This window comes from Betta splendens, chromosome 7, assembly GCF_900634795.4.
Source record: "Betta splendens chromosome 7, fBetSpl5.4, whole genome shotgun sequence".
Taxonomy (NCBI): Eukaryota; Metazoa; Chordata; class Actinopteri; order Anabantiformes; family Osphronemidae; genus Betta; species Betta splendens.
Genome location: NC_040887.2, coordinates 15,221,198 through 15,241,373, shown reverse-complemented (window position 1 = coordinate 15,241,373; position 20,176 = coordinate 15,221,198). Strand labels below are relative to the sequence as shown.

At 44.9% G+C, this 20,176-nt stretch overlaps 1 protein-coding gene across 3 annotated transcripts; it reads left to right on the top strand.

The window, feature by feature from the left end:
• Window positions 1-6,576: 6,576 nt before the first annotated feature.
• Window positions 6,577-19,328, top strand: stk35 (serine/threonine kinase 35). Of its 3 annotated transcripts, XM_041071565.2 has the most exons (4): window positions 6,577-7,569; window positions 9,475-10,287; window positions 17,393-17,646; window positions 18,328-19,328. In XM_041071565.2, the coding sequence occupies exons 1-2, from the start codon at window positions 6,987-6,989 to the stop codon at window positions 10,209-10,211; spliced, it is 1,320 nt and encodes a 439-aa protein (XP_040927499.1). In that variant the 5' UTR covers window positions 6,577-6,986; the 3' UTR covers window positions 10,212-10,287; window positions 17,393-17,646; window positions 18,328-19,328. The 3 variants fall into 3 exon arrangements, with proteins under 3 accessions (XP_040927499.1, XP_055366328.1, XP_055366329.1); XM_055510353.1 differs by having other exon boundaries at window positions 17,393-19,328; XM_055510354.1 differs by having other exon boundaries at window positions 6,583-7,536; window positions 17,393-19,328.
• The last annotated feature ends 848 nt before the right edge of the window (window positions 19,329-20,176 follow it).

Here is a 20,176-nt window from a genome sequence, read left to right as displayed (position 1 = left end):
TACTTAGCGTTAGCTGTGCTTGTGTTACTTATGCAACATTTCCTTCTCCAACATTTTTCCAGTTATTGTTTAGTAGTTTACTTCTTATTAACACAATATGCAGGTAAACACATTTCTGAGCCAATTTTATCCTTAGAATTCTACAATGTAGAATGTAGTATTTAACCAAACATCCCACATTTTAAATGTATTGTTTTCTTTGCAGAGTAATTTCATTTTGGTTTTGTAGTAGTTCTCTGCAATGAGCCAGTTCCAGTTAGTAACCAGTTGATTCAACTTTAGCTTTTTATGGTTACACAGTTGCTTATGTTTTATTTCAGTGATTCTTATATCCAACCCAAATCCCAAATAAATGTGCGCTATGTAAAAGAAAAATCTATATACAAACAGGATGCATGCAGTCATATTCACAGTAGAATTAAGAAACTTAAACTTAGAAAATGTTTAAATTGAGAAAAGGCATCATTAAGGTACTGATGAATTCTAAGGGCTCAACAATCTTGGGTTTGATATTGTTTTTCAGTTTGTGAAAGGTCTGAGCTGGAGCAATCCTTCAATAATATTTAATAATCAACATTTAAGGACGTTTTCTGTTTTCCATTGTGGTGTATTTAACGTCACTGCACAGATCAGATGCCTGGTTCATTAATTACATTTAGGGGATGTATTTATTCTATGAAAGGCTGATGTGTGTCCTCGTCAGTTCACAAACTGTAAATAATATGACTTTAATGTGATTGCAGACAGCGTTATCTGTATCAAATGGCCAATTGATTCATAGGGTAAATACACCACTGATGCCACTCGGCAACATAAGCACAATCTCCTTTCTGATTCTTCTCCAGACGCATGTTTTTGGCATCCCCGTCATGTGGAACCGGGATCCTGCCGTATGTTTGCGGAAGATAACTGCGACTTTCCATTCGGTGGAACACTCACCAATAAATGATGCATCAGACGCTCACCTGCGTGACTTCCCACGCTTCCTTTGTGCGGCTCTGACACAGCGTGGCGCTCAGAATTCCTGCAAGGCGCTTAAAAGCATTTTGCCATTTCCTCTCCAGCAACACGGCCCATTTGTCCCTGCGCAGTAAACCCCAACACGGCCACAGACGGTTTCCTTCCGGATGCTGAGCGGCTGGGCTTCCTTCAGTCTTTGACCCTACAGGAAAAGTTCCCGGTCCCATCAGAACTGGGCCGTGGAGCAGCTGTAGAGGAGGTCTGGTCTGGTCATTATGCTTTAATTATACTAGATTAGCATGATACATACATATCATAAGGCACTCAGCTTCTGTTTTGTCTGTAACAGGTTGATATTTAAGCAGCACCCTGCTGTCTCCCCAACGTCTTCTATTACCAGCATTATGCTGCGTGGGCTGGGTTCCTCCTCACAAACAGCAGGGGACAGCTGTTGTTGACAGGTTTCCTTGTTATCCGCGTGTGCTCAAGGAAAAGCTCCGCTCTATTTCTGGTGTCAGTCATTTTCTTTCATGGCTTGTCAGACGGTTCAGGTCCAAAGCGAGCCGCTCCACGGGCTCCCGTCTGGGTGAAGATGCGCTGGCTTCTCACCGAGAGGCGTCACCCCCGCTCGGCGGCGGCGGCGGCGGAACCTGCGATGTCCTGTGTCAGTGTGGCACACGACGCGACACCTGGTGATTGAGTGTCTTGCAGCACAGCAGAGATAATGCAACAAGCACAGTTTGGGACTGAGAGTACACTTTTGACATTTGTGTCAAGTGTTATGCAAAACCAAGACAGTTCAACAAGTGCTTGCTCACGCACAAGGCAGGGGAGACGTTTTGACCTGAGCTGATGTCCTGATGAGGCCCACCGGTACATTCATGTGGTCCTCCCACACAGTTACCTCCAACTAACGTCTCAGGTCCAGCGCCACCTTGACTGCCAGTAGCTCTCATTATAAGAAGAAGCTCGGAAGAAAGTAAAAAAAAAGGGTTGCAATTTACAGAACACAGGTAAAGAACAGGGGACGGGTTAGGGTCAAGGTGATAAGGACTTGTAGAACCTGTTCTGTCTGAGACCATGAAGATGGAAGAAGAAAGGGAGCAACAGAACTGGAGCTAGGGCCATGAACTGAACTGGCAACAATGCTGAGGAAGAGGCAACAACACTAAATCAGTAATATCGTGTGTGTGTGTGTGTGTGTGCGTGTGTGTGTGTGTGTGTTCTAATGGGGCAATTAACTGCACATATAAGTCGTGAGATGTTTGGTGCAGGTGGGAGTTAGTGCTCACTTCGTTGCCTCCACCCACTGTGACCACTGAAGGGTTGCGTGACATTTATGGACTATAAACAAACAGAAGCGTCGCCTCATCTTAACACACTTCTTATATCTTCATTCAGAGCTGGTCGCTGTTACACTCTCTGTAGAGTGACAGTCGGACCATCAGAACTCTGACTTGCCCCAGAGTCAATGATGGGGATGGATGAGGACCTTTAAAGCAGGTTTTGCATCAATAACATAGTTCTTGCCTGAAGAATTCACTTTCCTCAGATCAGGGCTTCGTCGACTAAACTATGTGACTCTTGAGTCACTATAATCTGTTAGTGTCTGTTTGGTGCTGAACAGGAATCTGTGTTGAATTTGCATTCAGTAAAAAAAAAAATAAAAGATGTATGAGGTAGATGACAGGCTATTGTCAGAACTTTGGTCAGAGGAGTTCAGAGCTTTGCTATAAGTCTGAAACCAGCTGCTCTTTGTCCCAACTGACTCCAGCTGATCCAGTGCCACATTTGGACAAATGTGTCGTGGTCACTTCAGAGCCGACCGAAGACAGCGGACAAGCATCTCCGCGTCTTCATGCATGCAGTTCTACAGCACCTCAGCACTTTTGGCCTTCACGTTGCCACGGTAACACCAGGCGTAGAGATGTGGTTGTGAGCGTGTCTGAGTCAGGAGCTCAAGATAGTGTCCCTGAAACTTGTAAAAGATATTTACCCAGGAGCAGAAGAGGCCAAACAATATGGGCAGAACAAAAGCACTGCAGGCAAAGTGAAGAGCGTGGAGACGGCAAGGTCGGAGACGGACACACACACACACACACACACACACACACACACACACACACACACACACACACACACACACACACACACACACACACACACACACACACACACACACAAAGGCCATTCTGTTGCTGTGAGGAAACTTGTTACTTAACCCTTTAAGTTTAACTATCTAAACTAACCAGGAGGATCATGAAACCAACCTTGATGCTATTGAGTTAAAGGTAGAAATAATAGTTACAGTAGAATAGTAATAGTTACAGTAGAATTTGTCCACACAACCATAGTAAAACGCCAACACGCACCACGATAAGTGTTATTACAGCATAAATATCCACCTCCACTTGATCACGATGTCTCCATCTGAGCACACACGAACCCCTCGCGGTGCAGCTTGACAGTGAATCTCACCGTAACTAGGGAGGGGATTGTTTTTTTTTCTAAAACTAATATTATATCATGTCAAATACACAGCGCTGGTGTTTTAAGCTGACATTTTCATTTTGGAATGATTTCACTGGATTGTCCAGGATGCTTTAATCAGCAGGGGACACGCTCGTCATTCTGCTGCCCGTCAGTGAATGGACCCACCACAGTAATGTGACAGGTGCTGGTTCCACCATGTCGTTCCAGCTCAGCCACAAGAGGTCAGGAGAGCCTCTTGTGGCGCTACTCTGTGTCTGTGGCTTCCAGCTCAGCTCATTACTGCTTCCACACGCAGTCATAATTTGTACACCATTATCTTACTCCTATTAATAGATTTATGTGTCGTCATTGGCAGAAAGTCACTAAGTTAGAAGAGTTAAGTCTGTATTTACGCTCGTCATAATTTACTCAGGTGTTTTATTGTAAATGAATATTTAAAGATGTGTGGAATCACTGTAATTTATTTGAAGGATTATATTTGAAAACCAATTCAAACTAATAATTCATTTTCTGGCTGTCATGCTTTGGAACAACACTTGGTCTGAGCTGGAAAAAACTTGGTAAATGATTTTCTGACAGACTCAGCGACTTTCTGGCGTACATTGTTTGATAATTAATTCTCCACATATTTCTAAAAATACAACAGTAGATTAACGGTTGTGGCAAAAATTTGCTGTTTGACCTTAATAGAATGTGTGATGTTGGTTTTTTTCTACAGGAGAGTTGACACATAGAGATTGGACCCCTGCACACATTTAATTACGAGAGTTTGTCGTAGCTCCAGTCGCAGCAGCAGCACGACCACCATGTTCTTATCCTCAGTTAAATCTTCACATGCATATCTACTGTACAAATACCCTTTAACAAATTAAACTAACACACCTAATATGTATAAACTTTACTTTTGGGTGGGTTTCTACAGTTCCGACAACACTTAGACTTGGTGGTAGCTCAATGGTTTTATATCTGACATGAGTGCAGTATGGTTCTGCCTTGAACAGACATCAGCTCTTGATGCTTCTAGAACACAGTTGGCCCAACCTACGTGTGTCCATACAGAACCAAAAAATACACATAAAACTATGAGTATAAGTATCCACCTCCACTTACTCACAATGTCACGAACAACTAATAAAAAAGTGTAGGAGCATGTTTTATCACCCTAGAAATATCCTGGTTGTATTTGTGACTGGTGAAGATCAGATCAGGAGTTACAGTAAATATTTAGCGTCCTGCAAAGTTCTGTGGTGTCGTGTCCTCAGATTCATGCTGATCGATGATTGATTAGAGCGTCACACGGCTTTACTGGCCACGGAGCTGTGACAATGGACCATCAGCTGTCTAGGTTCAGCCAGGTTTCAAATCTACAATGGGATTGAACACTGCAAGTGAAGAAGTGGATCTAGTCTTTAGCTGGTAGGTTTCAGCCCCACTAGAAAACCACTGTCGTAGTCACATTAGCTCCCATTTCATAAGGACTTTTATTTGCATGGTTGACATCATCAACTGTATGATGCCACTTTGAGTGTTGACTGAGTAGAATCATTTGAACTCTGACTTTTTAACTGAGCTCTCTGACCCCCCTGTTTATAGACAACCACCAGTCAGAACCAACAGATGCACATGCTCTTAACTAGAGGTCGTTGCAGTACAAGTTCAGATGTTTGTGTGTTATCTGTTTTGTTGTACGCTGAAAACGACATCATTCCTTATTTTGATTTACAGAAATTGTGCTCACTTGTGGATGGTTCTGAATCTACAGGGCACACCCTGCAAATTCATAGAGAACAAGTCAAAACACAGCACAGATCCAACACATGGTATAATCAGAAAAATGTAAATAACAGTGGATTGCTTTCTGGAAGCTACTATGCTTTTACTGTTAACTCTGGAAACGGAGCTTAAAGACCTGACAGCCGTGACATCCACACACACAAAGACGCTGGAGGTCAAATGAAATAAAACAGAACAAATGATTTCATTACTAACATTAATAAGAATGTTTTAGGTCAAACCCTATAATTTGACAAGGGCATGTGTGCTGTTAGGCTCTCCACCACATGGAAGGTCTGCTCTGTACACAAGACAAGGAAATGAAAATGAAATGCACTTCAGCAATATTATATGATATTATTATATATTTTATTTCTTAGTTGTTTATTGTTATATGCATTATATATTGGGTAAAGTGGTGTTAAAATGCATTGTATTGTTAAATTTGCATATTCCCAACCCAAATGTTCTCTAGGACATCCCAAAGTCCCCCTGAGTGTGAAGGTTCAGGGGGAAATGTTTGAGGAGAGATAAGGGAGGAGATACAATAACACCAACACTTGGTGTTTTTGAATTTAACATCAGTCATGGCTCTGTTCTTTTTTACCCATTAGGAAGAGGCTCGTTCTTTTTAAAAATCATGTTTTTCACATTGACAGAGACTGCAGTAATATTTGTACTATTTGTTTTTTAAATATTTGAATTAATAATTCATTTCTAGAAATACATAATTATAATCTGGATTAATTGGAATATACATTAGTGATATTATTATTATGATATTATTAAATATTGATATTATTATTGATATATATTATTGATATTGATATTATTAAATATTTTCTTATAAAATATTAGCATAAAAATAATGAGCTGTATATATAGTTAAACACTGAGTACAATAAAAATACTGAGTTGATAACAATCAGGTGTTTATTTCAAAGGTTCTGATCGTGATTGGACTTTTGTTGCAGTAATTTTATGTTCAATCCAAATGTCTTTTGAGACAAAGGTGTTTCTCATATATTTCTAAATTTTATTTTATATGTAGTTACATATTATTATATTATAGATAAATCATAGATTACTACAGTTTAAGTATCCTGTAAGTTCTAAAATAAATAAGTTAAAAAATGTTTCTAAAGACTGAGACTAAGAATAAGTCATTCAAGAAAATCACAAAGATGGAACTTCCGCGGCTCCATCATTCTCATTGGCCTCTGCGAAGCGTGGGGGGGGGCTCTGTCCATGCCTGTACGCACGTGCCCCTGCCTCTCTCGTGTTACTCCACGCTGCCACAGAGCGGAACAGCCTGGATCGGCGGTTCCAGGCGCGTTTAGTCCCTATGACGGTGGTAAAACCTTCCAGCTCCGCGTCTGTGTTAATTTAGGTCATTTATTCGAAGCTACAACCCCGAATTAAAATAAAAAACAACCCTAACGTGCTCGGCGGAAACTCCGCCTCTTTGTCCATAACGGGATCTCCGGGAGCGGCCGTCCCCCTCCGCCAATCAGATCGCCGCGCTGCCGCGGAGCGACTCACGCCCCCTGTTCTCTGCACGTACTTGGAACATTTTGTTTACGAAGCCAACTTCGTTGCTGTGGCTTCTCCTTGGCCTTTTCCCGCGATTAACAGCAACTACATTACAAAGCTCCCACGGACCGGCCATCGAAGTCACCGAACAGCAGGCGGACAGACGCGAGGACGTCACGCTCTTAGTTTTGCGTTAAAGTAATGAAAGAGAAACACGCCCTCGCTTCATGCTGCCGTTCCACAAAGAAGAAGTTATGGCTGTTTGCGAAGGGACGAAGAGGAGAAAGGTAAGCGGGGGTCTGCGGGGCTGCAGGCGCAGCGAGGCGGGGAAGATGAAGCTCGAGCCGTGCATAGTCCTCCGCTCGCTCGTCCTGGGCGACAACAACCGCCTGAAGCGCGTGCCGGAGGAGGAGGGGGACGACGACTGCTTCGCCATCAGCTTCGTCCGCGGCGGCCGCCATGAGGCCGGCGCGGCGGCGGCGCCCCGGTACAGCCTGCTGCGGGAGGTCGGCCGCGGGAGCTACGGCGTGGTGTACGAGGCGGTCGCCCGCAAAACGGGAGCCAGGGTGGCGGTGAAGAGGCTCCAGTGCGACGCCCCGGAAAACGTGGAGCTGGCCCTGGCCGAGTTCTGGGCCCTGACGAGCCTGGAGAACCGACACCAGAACGTGGTGCAGCTGGAGGAGTGCGTCCTGCAGAGGAACGGCCTGGCCCAGAAGATGAGTCACGGGAACAAGAGGTCCAAGCAGTACCTGCGGCTGGTGGAGACCTCCCTCAAAGGTGAGCAGGATGACGTCATCGCCAGTAATGAAGGTACCTAACAGAGATCTTACTAAAACATGCCTCTGAAATGGATTCGTTGAGGTTTGTGTATGTCTGATAAAGGCTGAGTTTTAACATTATACGTTAGGCTCATACGCTAAACTATACATCGCTTATTTATAGGATGGCAGTGATTTTAAACAATGAGAACTGCATATTGTTAATAAAGTTATTCACCCTAAACGCAGGCAGCCTCCTGCTGCTATACGTTAGCTATAGTAGGCACAGAGCGCACATTGTGTTTCCTTGTGCTCACTAGAGTACACAGTGTACTACTTGACTGTTACCTCACAGCACGTTGACACGGATTCTATACATTCAACACTGTTAACACAGTTTATTACTTACTGTTATGAAAGAGTTTGCTTCTCTGTCTGTTACCTTCATCTATTCACCCTGGTTTGAATCAATGTTGTCATGGCTCCAGTTTGACCTACTTATCACTTGCTTTGTTATCTCACATTAGGCCTGGACGAAATAAATAGATAATGTTAAATACATGTTCAATGCGTGCACATGTAAGTGAAATTTGTTACTCAGCGTTGACCTGTTCTGTTAAAACTTCAGGCTTTATATTGGACCTTTGTTTTGTTTCCTCATAATGGCCCCTTTGTTATGTAAGCGCCACCGTTCTGGCTGTTGGGTTAAAATGTTGGTCTCGAGCTGACGTGATTTGCACTGTGACTACAGAATGTAGGATTTGGAAAACAATATGCAACAACGCCTGTATTTATTTTATTTCCGTGCATGCCTTTGTCGGCATAACCTAGTTTTTGAAGCTAAGCTGTCAGTGGCCGTGAAGCAGCAGCTCACAGGGGAGCGCCGCTGTTTGGACAGTTTGAAATCCAGGTTCACTGTTGCCGCGTTAATACCATTTTGGAAGTATCTTTGAAGAATGATGGTTTCTGAAAACCCTTTCAGTGATCGGGTCACACACATCATTGATGGTACGCTGACTGATGTAGCCTCAATACAGATCATGTATGCGTCTGTACCACAGTGTACATAGTGTATTTCTGCATGTTACCTACATCACACTTCTTTAATATTGATATTTTTCATTCCTATAGAAAGTAGATGGTCACAAGCCATTATATTAGAATGAATGTTTGATTTGAAGAAAACATGTATTACAGTATGTACTACAGTACCACCTATTATGACCTTAATAATAATAATTAACACATTAAACATAAGAAAAAGAAAGCTTTAAAAGACATTAAAGTGGTTGGCATGTTAATATGCATTTCACACAAACATCATGGGGTCTTTACACTTCTACTGTTATAACCACAAATGGTGAATGTGAACACTATAGCCAGCCTACAGCTGGATTCTTGAGGCCAGTTGTGTTTGCATATGTGCGAGACTTTGGTAAAACCTGAGTCATGTCTGTGGACAGACCCCGAACGCAGCGTGCGGTGCGTTAAAAGGCGTCGCGCTGCGAGACGAGCGTGGCGTGAGAGACCCGAGACCTCATGCACGCCACCCTCTGAAGTGGCAGTGACACAGCTGAGTGTATCAACAGATTGTGAAACTCTCTTTGCATGCGACTGCAAACCGCTGATATTGGGCCGCTTCCTCAGGAGGAAATCCTGACGTGTTGAAGCTGCCACGAACTGTTTTCAACTACTTGCTGCTTTTGAAACTTGTGGAGAATCTGTTCCTTTGTTTTGCTTGAACAGGGATTCTGAAAAGTTGGTGGCTCAGTCGCAAAACAGCAAAATATCAAATAATCTGCTAATAACTGAGGTACAAGTGTAACTGGGTTAACTGTGATTAGTTGTGGGATTGAAGTTCAAAGACAAAGATTGATAATCACTTTTTCCCTTTGACCTCAAAATGACCGACTAGATGTCACTAATGATATTATCAATATGTTTCTGCGTTCTACAGGGGAACGCATCCTGGGTTACCCTGAGGAACCTTGCTACCTTTGGTTCGTCATGGAGTTTTGTGAGGGTGGGGACCTCAACCAGTACATCTTGTCCCGCAGACCCGACCCCCAGACCAACAGGAGCTTCATGCGCCAGTTGACCAGCGCAGTAGCGTTTCTCCACAAGAACAACATTGTTCATCGGGACCTGAAGCCGGACAACATTCTCATCTCACAGAAATCGGGTTCACCGGTCCTGAAAGTGGCAGACTTTGGCCTCAGTAAGGTTTGTGCAGGCCTGAACACCAAGACCTGTGAAGAGCACCCTGCAGCAGGAGCGGATGTCAGCAACCAGAACAACATGGTCAACATAAACAAGTTCTGGCTGTCGTCAGCTTGTGGCTCGGACTTCTACATGGCCCCAGAGGTGTGGGAGGGCCACTACACAGCCAAGGCTGATATATTTGCCCTGGGCATCATCATCTGGGCAATGATCGAACGCATCACCTTCATCGACGCCGAGTCCAAGAGGGAACTGCTGGGCACCTACATACGACAGGGCGCAGAGATTGTGCCTGTCGGTGAGGCTCTGTTGGAGAACCCCAAGATGGTTCTCCACATCCCTCAGAAGGCGAGAAGCTCCATGTCGGAGGGCGTGAAAAAACTCCTCCAGGACATGCTGGCAGTCAATCCTCAGGACCGGCCAGACGCCTTGCAGCTGGAGCTGAGGATGGACCAGGTCACGTGTGCTGCGTGACGCCCTCGCCTTCCCCAAATCTCCGCTTTTTTTTTTACCTTATCCAAGTGAAGACGGGACCTCTTTACTTTCCCAGGTGAGTCTGATACAGTTGAGGATCTAGTGGTATTAATCTGGTCTTGAAACAGTTCATCAAATCATTACGGAAACATGCTGGTATTTAATGTAGCCCATTTGTGGTTCTTTAATTGGAAAAGGTTTACTTTAGATGTTTCAGATGACACACTTCCAGTTTCACTTGACAGAAAACATGAACTAATAGATCCACAGTAACTCAAGAATACATTCTCTGAAGTTTCTCCTGAACAATAAAAACCACAAGAACCACAAAAGGTTGACAAGGCACCAGTTGAAACATTGACCCAGTTGGTTCACTCCAAATAGTTCCTAAGCCTCACTGCTGCTCCTGCGCGTCCACGTCACTGTTGATGGAACAAGATTAACGGGAGTGAACATATCTTCTGCAGATTGATGACGTCAAGAAGCAAACATGAGCTACTGATGGTGGTAACATGCGACTGACGTGAGTTGAACGACGAGGCGTTTAACTGGCGTCGGGACGCGTCTTTGTGTTTGTTAAAAGCCAAATGTCGTGTGGACCGAGGCAGCCGGAGGCGTGTGAGCGGCTCCTGGGCCGGGACACGCTGGGCCCGAGGGCAAACAGCCGCTCTGATTGTTAGGCTCAGGGTGTGCATGCGTGTCAGGTGGTTGGCGGAGATGATTTTACAGTGGCAGTTATTTGGCACGGGCGAATGACAAGTGTTTTATTGGATTCGTTTCCACACCTGAAAGTGAATTCCACCTCAGATGAAAACTGAAGTCGGGCTTCGGTCTCGATCAGGTTCCAGGATGTTGCACACGGCCGTGCTTTTTGTTCCCTTAGCTGGGCGTGAACACACACTGGTTCATCACTGACCTGTGCATCGATATTTGCTGCTACTTAACTCACTATTATTACATGTTTCCTTATTAGATGTTCATGGGTACAATGTGACTTCTCTGAGAAATCTACCTGTAAACTGAAAATGCAAAGTGATCATTTCATGAAGCTCCCCACATAACGTAACATTGTTTTTGCCACTTGGGGATGTTTTGTACCTCACCCACACAGACGCTCATTAGTTTCTGCAGCAGAAAAATGGCCTTGTAAGACGTTAATTGTCTCAGTTTGCGATGTAGAGCAGAAACCCCTTGTAGCACATCAATCGGTGGCTGACTGAATGCTCACTGACCCGATCCTCCAGTTTGTTTGAACTTGAACCTTCCGCTGGCCAGCACTAATCCTGGTGGGGTATCTCTCCTTCAACCATTGTCTGGTGACCCCAACCCCCGACCCCTCTGCTCTCCAGCGGTGATGGACCCTGATGTGTCCCGTCCTCTCGCACATCGCATGTTACGCAACGGGCCCATGGCCTAGCACTGGTTCTGTGGGAAAACCTGTCATGTGTGTGAGAGACGGATTAGTGGCTGCGAACAGAGGACGGGGAAGGGAGGGCAGTCGTTCTGCTGAGTATGTGCTGCTTCGCTTGGGGCTTTTCAATCAAGGAGCCAGATGACGACAGCACAGTGACGATAACGGTGGATGAGAAAAACAGAATCGATCTGTTGTCCGATGGGACAGCGGTCGATGTTTGTTTGTCTGGGAGGCTGTGGGATGGATATGTCTTTCATTTTCAGTATAAATTAATTAAATATCTTTTTCCTAATTTTAACAGCTCAAAGTCCTCAACACACTATAATTCAGAATTCTTAGCACTCGTTACATTAGTTGAATCTATGTTTTTCGTAGCAGTGAAATAATAGAAACTAAGTATTGACAACATTTAATCATAAACAGAATAAATGAGCTGATAGACTGGTAGATGGTTTTGCATCATCAGATTTCCTTATAGAGAGAAATGGATCAAATAAATCTGCAAAGTATTTTAGTGTAAATGACTTATTATTTTGCAGCTAATGTTTTTTTTATCATTGTTTTGATGTATTTTTATTGACTGTAACATCAATTTAACTGTAAAATGTCAGACAATAGCAGCAAATACTCATCAATCTCCATCTAAATTGATTTAGTTCAAGTTTAGTTTGATTTAGTTTACTTTATTTCTCAAAAACAGAAAGAAAGAACCTTCAAACTGAAGGAAGTGTCATGTAATGCTGTTAGAATCTTGATGACGCAGCTTAGATTAGCCCATATTTAAAACCTGCATGTCTGAAGTACTGAAGGATTGTGAGCTCTGCACCTGGAACACGGCTCAGAAACAACTGATTTACCTGAGGCTTATTTCATTAATCTGCATCAGGTACATTAAGGACTTATTTGTGAGGCGCATGTGTGCTTCACCTTCACCAGCTGTCCAGGGTGTCAGGCGAAGCGATTATCCACATGCACACGCTTTTCCTAAAACCTTTTCTACTTAAAGAAACCCATAGCATGAACCAACCTACTGATTCTTGACTCAGCTCCCACAAACTGCTGATTCCTGTCCTGTTCACTGGCCTGTGAAGCGTGAGTGACGGGGAGGCTAACAGCTTCTGATGAGGCTTATCAGCAGGGAAGGTGCATGATTACGCACCGTTGGATTTGACAAATCCTAGCATTTATTTTTGTCCTTTGTTGACGTTAACACCCTTTTCTCTTCAAGGAATAATAAAGTTAAAGTCACCCTATTCCAGCTTAAGTACATCAGATGCCAGTTTGTTTGAAAATCAATAAACTGTAATAGATGGGAAAAACAGCGAAGTGCTTTGCTGTGTGATTGTTCCAGAAACATTTTTACCAAACACTATTCAGGTGCAGTTATTTTGCAGTCAAGTATAATCTTATTTTGTTCCAAAACTGGACACTGATTGTGTGACATTAGTTTTGTCAGTGGCGACTCGATACAAACTCCATCTGCGTTTGCCTCCTGTGCTCTGTCCACATTCGGCTACATGACCTCACGCTTGAGTTCAGCTTTTTCCATTTTGAACACGAATCAATTTTTTGCATTTGAGAATCGATTATGAATCTTGCCAAGTACGAATCAAGATTTTACCTCAATTGATTTTTTTCACCCTGTGATGGATTTTTATTTAAGAATAAAGGCATTTAGACTTGGAGCAGCTGTAAATGAATGGCTGCGCTATCATTTTGTTGCCCTGTGTCCCCCCACGTTCATCGTCTACCTTACAATAAGAATGCTGAATACAGCATGTTCCTATTAACTGAACATGTCTTGTCTGATTGTAAAATGTCTTGTTTTATGTGACATCCCTCTGCCCATCCCCTCGGTCCACACCCTCCCTCGCTCTCCTCCTGCGCTGGACAAAGCGAGCGCTGCTGCTGCTGCTGCTGCTGCTGCTGCTGCATCAGGGTTTATGGAGGTTTGAGCTCAGGAACATTTTGTCCTCTCGCTTTGTGCCAGCTGTGCACCGCCTCTGTCTAAACCAGGCCAGAGCTCTGTAAGCCCCTGCCGTCCCCACAAGACCAGTCCTTACTCTGTCGAATTCCCAAAAGCATCCTTAATTATCGGCGTGAATGAGCTTTTTACAAGCTGGGGCATTTCTAGGGTGTTGCCCTCGTTCAAGGTGTGTGAATACAGTAGAACGCCCTCAAGCAGGTTTGATGTTTGCTTGTTTGTATGTGTCGCCCTCGTTTTCAGTGTACATTTGAGACAAAGGCGGAAAGGTCTGAGGGAACGCCGATCTGGCCCCGCTGAAGGAAACGAGGATGTTTGGACAGCAGCTTGAAGGCAGAGCATGCGATGTCCTGTATTGACTCAGCTGGAGGTATTGTGGAGGGGCTGAAGTGCCCGAAGGGAGGCACCTTTATGAGACCTCGGGAGCGGGTTTGATGAGTGCATTGGCGCTGTTATGTAACCGGCTTGTAAACGCCAGCGTTCAGTTCCTCGGAGCCCTCAGGGTTCAGAGCAGCAAAAACAAGTTCCTGCACAAAGAATTCCTCGCCGCTCTTGTGTTTATACTGTAAACTTTGAAAATTAGAAAAGAGGTTTGAGTTAATTAAAAGCCACCGTTCTGATGTGTCATCCCAGGCGCTGGACGGTGCAGGAAACCCTGTGATCCCACAGCGCTCTGGAATAACTGGGATCCACATTTTTTCCACTCTGCTGTCCCCATTCATGGTGGCTGTGTTGGATCTAATGAGCTGTAAGCTCTTTAAACCGTGCTAATCCCCTCACAGTCTGCGTCCCATCCATCTCGCTGCCGGGGAGGACCTTGGCTTGTGGATTCCTTTTGGTTCTGCAGCGGTTTCACTCCTGTCGTGACCGCGCGTTAGGTGTAAATGCTCCCTTTAACCCCTTCTTAATCATTTTAACCCTTAAATAATGGATGCAAAGGCGCATGGCCTCCCTCTGTCGCAGCGTGCAGAGCTTTGCTGTGTCCCCGATGTCACCAAGCGCTCTGTCCAGTGACAGGAGGGGTTCAAGGAGGCAGCGAAACCACGAGAAGCTTCAAACACATTAAACCTGAATGCCTGAATTCAGCTCATAATTGACTGATTAGCTGTTGGTTTCAGGGTTGAAGGTCTGTTTGCTCTCTAACTCGTTAACATTATGGGAAATTCTGGACATTTTGACCGCATGTAATGTTTTTCCAATGTCTGCGTTTCATCCTGGAAAATCCTGAAGCTTGTTTTTCATTTTCTCTTCCCCTGTTGTCATTGCCCCCCTCACTGTTGTGTGTTTTAGAAATTTCCCTAATAGAGTTGTGTTTACCCGGAGGACTTCAGAAGCAGCCGCTTTTCTAGATAAATGCTCATAATGAAAGGACACGTCTGTGATATTGGCTTAGATAGCATGGATGGATGGGTTATTGTGCTTTTGTATATATGAAAATATTGTCAGCTTTGCATCCAGAAAAACGTGAAGGCACACACCTAAGCTTACATAATGAACAGTTTTGGTGAATACCAGCCAAGTGGAATGCGCTGCCTCGCATGCAGGCCACAAAACCGGCCCGAGCTCGTAAAAAGCCAACACTCCCTCTCCAAATAATCATAGAAAGCTGCCATAGTGTCCCGGGCTCAGGAGCTCAGCCCCCACCAATTCCCCAGTGATGCCGGTTTCAGCTGGTTTTTAACAAGTTACTCCTCTTTGACTTATGCAACAACAAATGGCTACAAGCTGGCTGAGGAAGCAGAGCTCGGTCTGTCCAGGATCTGCTGGGCTGTGGTCTCTGTTACGCTTCAACACAAAAAACTCACTCCTTCACAGCCACAATGTAAAAAATGCCGCATGCACATTCCTGCAAAGGAAATACATTCATTTCCCCGAAAGCTTCGAAAAATCTCCCATTCAAATTCAGATGAAAAATGGAAAAACATTGCGGAGGTCATGTTTCTTATGTTCATGTTGTGTGTTGACCTATCGATTGTCTGTGCGTCCAGGTTTCCATCCATGCATTAACACAGCGTAGCATAAACGGTCTCCTCTCAGCTACTGCTGTGCTGCTTTGGAGTCGAGGTTGAACGCGGGCAGACCCAGCAGCTGCTCGCGCCGCGTGTGTCCATGCATGTAGGGTCAAAATGGGAGTCGTCCAGAGGGTGATATATTTGGAGGTCGGTCGACCAGGTGCCAAACGTCAGTCAAAGTAGAGACACAGGCTGCTCCAACCCAACTCTGTCTGACGTGACAACGACTTATTGCATGCGCAGTGTTTTTCAGACTATTACTGGCTTACAATTGACACAGTCAACTCAACTGTGTGAGCTGTTCCAGACTTTTGATTAGACCCAAATTATGGTGGAATTCGCAACACACTAACTAAGAGAATTCAATTTCAGAAAGAAAAAAAAAATAGTGGTACTGTAATTGTTTTCATCTTAAATCTCTTTCTTTCCACTTTTGCGTGTTCAGTCGTGAATAATAATTATTATTGTTTGCCTTCAATTTTTAAATTGGCAATTTTATTTATTTATACTTGTATTTAGTATATTTAATATTATCAGCTGGGTTTATAAATCATTTAAATTGTATAATTATATTATACTATCAACTTAAAATAAAAAAATTATGTACTCAAACTAAACCTTTGAATCAAAGGTCAAATAAAACTTATATAATAAATAATACAATTGAGTTTTTTGGTGCTCATTCTTAATATTGACACGGCAGTAAACCAATGCAATGCCTTTTATTAGTGATTATGTAAAACTTTGGGTTTTACAAAAAATCGGACCTGCGCGCGTGTTGTGTAACATCTGCAGGGCGCGTAGACTGAGTCAGTGCTTGTAAAAGCTGTCCCTCAGGTCAGGGAGTTCAGAGCGCTCACACAGGTACAGGATCACTTGACTCTGCCTTTAAAAATGGAAGAAGTCACGGTGAACTCATCAGTCTGACTTTGAAAACACCACAGCGCTCGAAGCACAGATTGCGGAAAAGAGGGTTCCGGTCAGAAGTGAAGCAGAACACGTCTGCTTGTGTGAACCTGGCTGAAGAGCAGCTCTGTGGTGGTCGGCTTCATCATGGCCTGAGTATTGTCAGTATGTCTTTATTTTTTACCAAAGTATTTCTTCTGCTGCCCTACGTAGTCGTGGAGTTCCCGGGCGGTGACACAAGCACTTTCCGTGTCCCCGTTGTGCACATCCTCTCATCCAGCATCCCTAGCATGCGTGCTTCGTGCTAAGCTGACCCACTTGTGCTCATCCCATGTGCTACGCGGTTATGCAACCCGTGAAAAGAGGGACACACTGCAGCCAGACCGCGCTGTGGCGTGTCAGCCGCTGGGCTATTATTAGAGCGCAGCGCTTAACCCAATCCGCTGTTGTCATTTTAACTGCAGGTAAATGTCGAGGCTCTGCATATTTCTAGTGACGCAGCCAGAGGCCTCATTGAGTACATGGACGGCCATTTCAGCATTAAGACGCAGCATTAATGGCTTTCAGGACATTTTGAGGCCGTGAGGGTCAAATGAAATTATATTGTATATTTAATCTTCAAATCTTTCAAACATAAAGGCTCTAAAATTTATGACATCATTTATTTCATTTTCTGTCACTTTATATTATATTTTATTTAACTCTGACCCCTTAAGCTGAGTTCAGGTAAAATAAAGTGTTACTTTTTTCTTAGTTAGTTTCATTTTAAATGATATTTAAAGTTTTTTTAATTTTTTTTTTTATAGTCTGTGATAGTTTTCTATTGAAAACATCATGTTGACCTGTTTCTGGTTTGTCTCTGCAGCTTTGTTTACTACATGAACATGGACCCCAGTGGGAATCAGGACCTAAACTGTGAAGAATCCACGATTGTGACTTGAGCGGGAAGTGACAGAAATAATATGCAAATTGGACCACAGCTGTACTGGTCCAGCAGCAGCTGCCCACGCTGGGCTGGTGGAGAACAGGCGTCGATAGAAGGGACTGGATGCGACATGTAACGTTTTATACAACGGCCCCTGCGTAGCTCCTCCTTCACATCCGTACAGTACTAAGCAGGTCTGTGTGTCTGTGTGTGTGTGTGTGTGTGTGTGTGTGTGTGTGTGTGTGTCAGGTCAAAGCGTGGGCTGGCCAGCGTTTTACTGATGGAGAACAACGTCCTGCCCCAAACAACCCTTGTGCCTTAAGGACGACTCATTCCAAGTGCGATTGGAAGTTTAAATGAAATAGACTGGGAGGTAGAGAGGAAGCTTACACTCCAAAAAGAGCTCCATCAGAGTTTAACCAACTTTTATCAGAGATTTGAACAAAGGTTGAACTGACTCATGAAATAACAGAATCCTTTAATCCTTTAAGTGAAGCTCGAACTTTGAATTTTCTGACGGTAATCTCAATACTTGTAACTTCAACCGTTGAACAAACCTGTGTCACACTGGAGGCAGAGCAACTGTGAAAATGAGCGTTCCAGAGGTTGGTTTAAACTTTTACTTTAATACTGTGCAGTCATGACCAAACCTGGAGCTGGTTTTACTGGGCGTTCTTCGCCGTTGAATCCAAAGAGCCCGAAAGAAACTGTAAATCTGCTGAGCATCTGACATGTTTGCCCAATGAATCTGTGATCTGTTGGGAGAGTGACAGCTCTGTTAGTGTGTGTGTGTGTGTGTGTGTGAGTGTGCTTCTACAACACCGGCCTGGTGTCTGGGCTGCTTCTTGACATGTGTGGACGGATCTCTCTCGCAGACCTCGACAGGAAGCCTGAGGATTTAGCATCTGGACAGAATCCTCAGAACCTGCCGTGGGCTGCACATGCCACTGTCCCCCCTCATCCCTTCCTTCCCCGCTTTATTGGAAGGTCCCGGACGCTTTGCACATGGAACACATTCAGCCTGGCACTCAACCAGGAGCGGAGGGAGGTGGATGTACAGCACGCTCCCCAGCACCGACCAGTGGGAGGACCACAGCCTCCCACAGCTCACTGTGGAGCGCGTCACTGGGCTCCAGGGACTCAGCAGCAGCACTCGTACTAGTACTGGTAGCAGCAGGTGTTCGTAGTGGTCCTACCTCATTCTACCCCTTTTGTAGCCTGTCTCACCTCCTGCCTCAGACTCCTCTGTCCTCAACCAGCCTCACACTGACCCGATGTGATGTTTTGCTTTGTCTACAAATAGCTTCTCCCTTTATAGCGACTACATCTGCATCATCTTAACGTCTCTAGGTGTTCGCATTCAGCCGCCACGGCTCCCGTGAAAGATGCAGATGAACCATTTGTTTCGGCTCCATTTAAAAAGGAAACCGCACAGCACTCGTCGCTCATAGGACCCGTAGACGCCGAGAGATTTTAGTTTGTTCCTCACTGAAACCCTCCACGAGCAGCAGTATTCCGTGTCGGTGTCTAGGTGTCACCCGGCCTCGGGCTGTAGTCTCTACACACTCGCGCTGCCCTCACCGCCTCTGTACGCGTCGGCTCATTGAGCTCCTTCTTCTCTAGCATTGGTTCCACTTGAAGACACTCGCTATGCAAAATGTTTGGCTGCCTCAGTGTACACACCGTGAACACGATGTCGATCCTAGTTTCCTAGTTCATATCTGCAGCGCGCACACAAACGTCTGTTGTATGATAATGTGTTTTGTTTATGAAGCTGACAGGAGCCATTAGACATTGGAGAAAGAGTTGTGTTTTTTGGTTGCTGTAAATATGTTTGACGACTTTTCTTGAAATAAAATGAAACTGTCAAAATGTATTATGTACCTGTGTTTCTGTACATTTTCCCATTCTGGATACTGGCCTGTTGTCAGTGAGTCTAATCTCGAGATGTGGTGCCTGAGCTGTTGGGTGACTGACTGAATGAATATGGAATTAAAAACCTGGAGGACGTTCATTTACCTGCTGCCTTCATGTCAATGTGTGGCTCAGCAATGGGTGGGCCTCAAGGAAAGGCCACGGGTCTGTCCCACAGACGCGGCCACACATACAGCGCAGACATAAATATGTCCGTGTCCTGTTCTCTTTATGTTCGTGTGGGTACATCATGTACTGAGGGGGAGGGAGGGAGGGGCTGCAATAGGCAGCAAACTGGAGCTAACGGGCAGGAGGCGGGGGAGCTCCTACTACAGGCTGCTGAACCAGGGGAGATGCGAGCAGCGGTGACACGAGCAGCTGGCGGCCAATAGGAGCCGGAGATGCTCCGAAGCCCAGGCCAGACGGCGGCGCCTCGGAGGAGCCGGTGTTCTATTATTAATGGGCTTCATCACCGCGCCTTTGTGTTGAAAACGCATGTAGAGGTTACAGAGGAACCAGCAGCCACAGTAGAGTCACTGTGAAGCCGTGGAAGAGCACGCGTGCTGCGGGTTTGAGGCCAGAGGACAGGATCCATGAACATATAGAGGATCAGATGTGTGAGTGTAGACTGTAGCACCACAAGCTCCCGGCACCCGATCAACCTGCTCCTGATCCCTGCAGAGACCTGGGGCCGGCTGTGCAGCACGTTAAACCTGGGGTTAAAACACCTTCACAGCCTCAAATGAAAACTGTAGAGAACACATCTGCTCTCCTGTTGTTTCAGTCCTTGCCTTAAGGCCCCGCCCTGCT

Bases quoted from the DNA above. Each gene is read 5' to 3' on its own strand.
- stk35 (XM_041071565.2), top strand. From the start codon at position 6,987: ATGCTGCCGTTCCACAAAGAAGAAGTTATGGCTGTTTGCGAAGGGACG. The intron at 7,570-9,474 runs GTACCTAACAGA...TGCGTTCTACAG, and splicing joins CGTCATCGCCAGTAATGAAG to GGGAACGCATCCTGGGTTAC.